This window comes from Cydia strobilella, chromosome 4, assembly GCF_947568885.1.
Source record: "Cydia strobilella chromosome 4, ilCydStro3.1, whole genome shotgun sequence".
Taxonomy (NCBI): domain Eukaryota; kingdom Metazoa; phylum Arthropoda; class Insecta; order Lepidoptera; family Tortricidae; genus Cydia; species Cydia strobilella.
The window spans coordinates 11582372-11589209 of record NC_086044.1 but is presented as its reverse complement, the minus strand read 5'-3'; the positions used below and the strand labels follow the sequence as shown (position 1 = coordinate 11589209).

The 6838-nt window shown below is 40.2% G+C and overlaps 1 protein-coding gene across 1 annotated transcript in view; it reads left to right on the top strand.

The window, feature by feature from the left end:
* The first annotated feature begins 1280 nt into the window (after window positions 1-1280).
* The window catches only part of LOC134741102 (uncharacterized), a 51076-nt gene continuing 45518 nt past the window's right edge, over window positions 1281-6838 (top strand). The window contains exon 1 of the mRNA XM_063673873.1: window positions 1281-2714. Within this exon, the coding sequence (XP_063529943.1) occupies window positions 1434-2714 (1281 nt within the window). The 5' untranslated portion in view covers window positions 1281-1433. The remainder of the gene's footprint in view (window positions 2715-6838) is intronic.

Genomic DNA, 6838 nt, shown 5'->3' with positions numbered 1-6838 from the left:
GAACATACATAATAGTAACGTTAGGTAAGCGACACTTCACATGTTCCTGCATTCACAGCAAATTATTTTGACCGGAACATACATAATAGTAACGTTAGGTAAACGACACTTCACATGTTCCTGCATTCACAGCGTTGTGTCCACTTACAAAAGTCATATTAGATGATAACTTCGTTACTGCACACTTTACGGTTGTCAGTAAGCATCTATAACGTACCTTCACAGTCAGGATTTAGGCTGAATAATTCAAGCGGCTTTCGTGAAGCCTTCAGACATATCAGATTTCCCAGTTCGGCGGGCCGTGGAACATCCGGAGAACCGACCGGATACACAAGACTTTTACCAAACTGATTCAGATAGGCGCTTTTACGAGGTACATATTCAGGAAAAGGTGCGATTATTTTGAAATCTTGTTAAATGAATTAGGGGCGTTTAGCGCAGGTAGATACCAACGCAATCCAGAATTTATACAACTTAATTTACATCTGGAAGGAGCTAGGTGTTTTAGTTAGCAATTATAGAATTTACGTGAAATCTAAATGAACGAAAACGGCCAGCTGTAAAAATACGTTTTATTTAAAGACGAATATTGGTATAAAATGAATAACCAACGTAAAACGAATGAAATAAATTGTTTCGTTAAATGCTATTAACCTTCTGGACGCCAATGACGGATATATCAGCACCGCAGGTCCAACGCCACAGACCACAGAGCAACATAGACCTACGTGCATGTGCATAAAGTTCAATTTCAGTTTTGACACTTCGGTGACGTGGGAAAAAAACTATACTCATCCTTTTCTTTTGGGTGCTAGTACTAGTGTAAGACAAAGAGAGTATGATTCTCTCTGTCCGTTTGAAATGAGACAGTCATTTGACAAACTATAGCTAGTCAAACCAAATTGTCAGTAAATAAGAACAAACAAAACTATACTCATCCTTTTCTTTTGGGTGCTAGTACTAGTGTAAGACAAAGATAGTATGATTTTCTCTGTCTATGTTTAAAATGAGACAGGCCTTTGACAAACTTTAGTTTTTTTTTCTGACTAACCGGCGGTTAATGTTCAAAAAGGTGTTTTAAATAGGTGCACAGATTAGTTTTCGCTAATAAAGTTGTGCCTAGCTCCACAATATGAAAATTTCACGTTAGATTTATTTTCCTATACTTACAACTTTCTCAAACTTTCGTAAACATTTTGCGAAAGGATCACTTCACGGAAGATACTTAAGCGTGGAGTGTTCCTAAGTGTTTATTTTTATACATGCTTTTTTGCCGATTACCTTCCATAGCACATTTATCAAATATTTGAGGCACTTCAAATGAGCACATCGAAGACATACGCGTCCTAATAAATAGTGGCCGTTAACTTATTGCTTATTTTTCTTTTCACAGGTTACAGACTCCACAAAAGCGAAAAGTTAAAGACTGAAGCATGCTTCAAGTAGACGGGTTCAAGAGACCATCGCCTTCACCATCGCGGAGTTCGGTGAGGAGCGACAGTCGAGTATTCCGGCCACCGCGCGTCATCCACGTCAACCGAGACGCCTCCACCATGGTGGACGACGACGCGCCCTGTTTACCTAGTGGGGCCGGACTGGTCTCCGACTGGGAAAATGTCGAACAGAACCCAGCCAACTTTCGATCACGCACTTTCAGCGATGGCTTCATCAGAAACACGAGCCTTGAGCTGTTACTGGGTGTCGACTGCGAAGCGTGTCTCGCCCTCGCAGCACGACGACAGTGTTTCAATAAACACATATCAGACCATGACTTTGACTTAGTTTGCAACTGTAGCATACAACAGAACAATTACTTAAACTGCCATCGAGACATCGTGGATCATCGAGGTCATACGCTTAACATCTATGATTTAGAAAGAATAAAACGCGGAGCCAACAGAAATCATTTAAACATAGCCTCGCATCGCAGCTTAGACAGAAAATACACAAAGAATAAGCATATTGGAGTTTCCAATTATTTTTCTAAACAATTGATTTCGTATGATCCAACCAATACACTTGTGCAAAAGATAAAGAGAAAACTATCTAATTTAAAAAAGATTGGTGGCGAAGCGATCTCAAAGAAAAACCAAAACGCGGTCCAACTGGCCGAGATAACATCTGGCTCGGCGAGCTCTCTCAAGAAACTATCAATGTTGTCTGTAGTCGACAAGTCGCAGAGGAGGGTCAACAGCCAAAGCTGCATTTTCACTTCGTCGGAATTTCAATCGAAAGACGATTTGAAAAACAATGCTTCTACTTATGCAAATTTTTCAGGTAACGTCGACCAATGTTTTGATAGACTCGGGGAGTGCAATGTAAATGCAGATAGTGGTAGACGGGCACCCCACAAAATGATAAAAATGCGAAGTTTCGACAATAATGACGAAATGCTAACCAGACACTCTCCTGCGCCTGAAAGGATGAAATTTTCCACTCTAGATAACCGCAGCCGATGTCGAAGTATAAGAAGGCAAATGTCATATAATGATTTTCCAAGTGAACGGTTCAGGGATAGAGGGTCAGACCTATGGATGCGTGATGAAAGCTTGGAGGGGTCAAAAAGTACTCACAACGATTTAGTAGATGACGAGGCACAAAGTTTTGTGGAAGCTGACAGGATAGCGATGGGCGGGCTGCGAGGCGCGCGCTCTCACTGCACGTGCGAGTCGGGCGGCAATAATCGGATACCTTCCATATTTTACGATACCCATGTAAGTTTAACCCGCATACCCTCTATTACTTAACATAAAACCGGTATTATATTTTATCCGCGTAACCAACTCCAATATTGTATAGGTTATGCTCTGCTGGTGCTATTTAATTACCATAATATTTTTTATCGTGCAAACTGTACCTGAGTACAGAACTTTTTATGAAAGTTTGTGGAAATACTTATAGCCCTTATAGGATTAAGAAGAAGTAGTAATTGTTATTGTTCTTAGGTAACCATTTTTGCGCTACTTACCGAGGAAACCATTAAGTATAATAAACGTACTGAACATACGGTATTTTGGACTTATAATTTTGGCGATTACGATATTTTTGTAACTGAGACTTGTTGTCTTAAAATAACTAAAACACACGTGATTCAAACGTAGGTACGAGTTTGAAACAAGCAAGCGAGGTTTGAGTGAGTTTGAGATTTCGTACATTTTCAACATTATAAACATATTAAGGGGTGTTAGCATTCCTCGCTGAAAATATTCAGTTTTCCTCTGTATTACAATCCAATTTTGTCTAGTTTAACTGAGTTTAAGACAAAAGTGGAGGACCCGCGCCAAACCGACTTTTCATACAAACGTAGTCCTTATTTTCCTCTACAATTTGTTGTATATCCACCACATCTATGCTCCTACGTTTGATTTAGGGTTCCGTACCTCAAAAGGAAAAAAACGGAACCCTTATAGGATCATTCGTGCATGCGTCTGTCTGTCTGTCCGTCTGTCACAGCCCAGTTTCTCCAAAACTACTGGACCAGTTAAGTTGAAATTTGGTACACATATGTAAGTTTGTAACCCAATGATGGACATGTAACACATGGAGGCCGCTTTTGGGGGGTAGGTAAATGATAAAATTAAAAAATAAAGTTTTTCAAACTATATCGTATTATATATTAAAATAAATAGTTTAGAAGTTATTTAAGAATTAGCCAAAACATGACCCCCCCCCCCACCCTTTATCTCCGAAACTACAGGGTCTAAAATTTTGAAAAAAATACACAAAACATTTTTTTAATTATAAATGACAGGAAAACTTATTAGAAATGTGCAGGCAAGATGGAGCGCGCCATGCTCGGTATCAAGCTTCAAGATCGAGTAAGGAATGTCGAGATCCGTCGACGCACCAAAGTGCAAGACGTTGGTTTCGCCATTACCAAACTAAAATGGAGTTGGACGGGACATGTTGCTAGGCAGAGTGATGGCAGGTGGACTAAAATGTTAATGGAATGGTGGCCGCTTTCGAATGAAAGAATGGCGTCCATCGGCTCGTTGGGTGGACGACATCCGGAAGGTTGCGGGTCACTTCTGGATGAGATTAGCTCAGGACCGGGACAAGTGGCGTACTGGAAGAGAGGCCTATGCTCAGCAGTGGGCGATAAAGGGCTGATATGATGAAGCATGAGTCGGACTTAATTACTTAGTTTTTGATCCGACACCTACGGGTTTTATGAAGACATTTCACTCACGTTTCACATGAAAGAATACATTGTAAAAGAATTGTGTAATGTACCCTTGGAACGCGAGTCCGACTCGCACTTGGCCGGTTTTTAATTATTATAAGTTAGACGCATTTAAAAATTGGTATGAAAGTTTTTCGCTTCTAATTTTTACTATAATCAGAAAATCCAAAAAAGGCAACGCATAGCATAGCTATGGTTAATATAGATCAAATTATGTAAAAATATTTTCCATAATGTCAATATCCAGAGAGCAAAATGGGGACTACATTTGTATGGAGCAGCGGCCGTCCTCCGATCCTCTTTTCAGCGTGCACAGCCAACGTGCATTCGTTTGCGCTCCGTAGCGAACGAAACGCAACTGTCACTGTCGCACTAATATAGGAGAGTGATAGAGAGAGATGACTACGCTACGCTATGGAGGTTTACCAATGTGCACGTTGGCTACGCGTCCTGCTCGCGTTAATTCCACGTCATGAGTTGAATGCGCGCCTAATTTAGACGATAATCATTTGCACAAATCGCACATTATTAAATGCCCAGAGCGAGCATCAATAGTGATAGAATACGGCACTAATGATAATTATGAAACGATTCGCTGATTATGATCCGTTAATTTATGAAATGAATCGGAAATTAATCACTTTAATTATCAGCATGGTATACTCGGTAAATTTATAAAAGGCATGGCAGACGTGCGTATGGTTTTTTCGCCATACATAACATAGCGAGTTTGAATGAAGGATTGAGCATCAAGTAACTTTAAACAACCAGATACAATTGCACCTCCGAATAAATTTATAAATATAAATTAAATACCATCGCGTTGAACTTTTAGTACAGGTAAAATAAAACTAAATATGGCCATTTGGCGGCAAAATATGTACATCCATGAAACTTTGTTTTTTATCTTTATCTTGGAACTAGAAATTAAAAAATTAAAAATTAAAATTCATTTATTTCGAGTATCTGTGACTCATAAGTACATAATACATATTACAAACATTAAACAAAACACAAACATTAACACGATAACATTAAACAAAAACTACAAAAATTACATTACATTACATTAAATTACATTAATTACAAAAATTACATTAAGGTAGGTAGCTGTGGTAAATACATTGACACCCTTCATCTATTTCTCAATGTGTTTACCACAGTGCTGCCGGGCGCATGAAGTCCGGAGCAAAATGTGATATACGGACAAAACTTGTCCGCAATCATTTCTAGGACGCTGTTGGAGCTGGCGCGGACGCGTCGCACCAGGGACGCGGCTCGCAGGCGCATAGTAGCTTTAAAACACGCCACATGCGCCTCCGCAAACATCCCTGACGCGCTGCAATATCGCGGCAGCCCCATCAGCGCCCTAAACGCGTTATTATATTGTACTTGTAGGGCCTTATACGACTTCAAGGTGAACTTTCGCCACAGACTGCAGGTGTAAAATGTTGTGCAAAAAGCTCTAAACAATGTCACTTTACTCTCCTTTGAGCACCGAGCAAATCTGCGTGCAATCATATTAATTAGCTCTGATCGATAAGGCCCTACGTTCCCGTTCTATGTCAGCATCGTCCTTGAGGTCGGCAGTAACTATATGACCTAAATATTTGTACTGGTATACCCTTTCTAGGGCAACCGTGTTGAGTCTGATAGGTGGTATTACTGACGGGATTTTAGACTCGACCCCAATACACCATGTACTGACTTTTGCTTGTATTATATTTTAGACCGTGCGTGTATGCGTAGTCTTCACACACTTTAAGCAACCTTCTGATGCCACAGACTGACGCACTCAACAGCACCATGTCGTCGGCATAGCTCAATTTGTTCATATTAACCCCGTCTACGTGACAGCCCACATGCATGCTGCTGAGCGCGACAATCAGCTCGTTCATATTTAGGTTGAAAAGTGATGGTGAGCTCAACCCCCCCTGCCTCACCCCACATTCCAACCTATATGTCTCAGACAATGTACCTGCCCATCTCACGTTGTTGATCTGGTTTCCATACCAATATCTAAATATACCTATCAGATCGGGAGCTAAGTTAATTCCTTCTAGTTTCTTCCAAAGTATATCGTAGGAAACCAGATCAAACGCTTTTGATAAATCAAGGTAACAAGCATAAACTGGCGTATTCCTGTCAACATAATACGCGGCGGTATGCTTAAGGCACAGGATAGCACTTTCAGTAGACAGCCCGGGCCTAAACCCGAACTGGTTGTCATGTAACGAAAGGTTCTTATTCAACTGCGCATTAAGCACACCGTCCAGTACCTTTGTCATAACAGTAGCGAGCGATATCGGCCTATAGTTAGTTTTACTACCTTACTTAGGATTTTACCGCTACCATGCTTATACATTTTGGAAATCTGCATGTTTGTAAAGAGGCATATGTATTTATTTACTACAGCTGAAAGCGCCTCTACTAGAAATCAACGGGATCCTGGAAGGCTGGTTCATGACTGTGTTCCCAGGACAGCATTATACACTAATCACTGTTTTGTTATGTGCATGAAACTTTTTAACAAACTACCTAAAACTATAAGAGAACTACCTGTACATAGATTTAGAAATAAATTGATGAAGCTATTGACTGACAAAAGCTATTACAATGTAAAAGATTTCCTTTCTCAAGATATACAGCCAGATT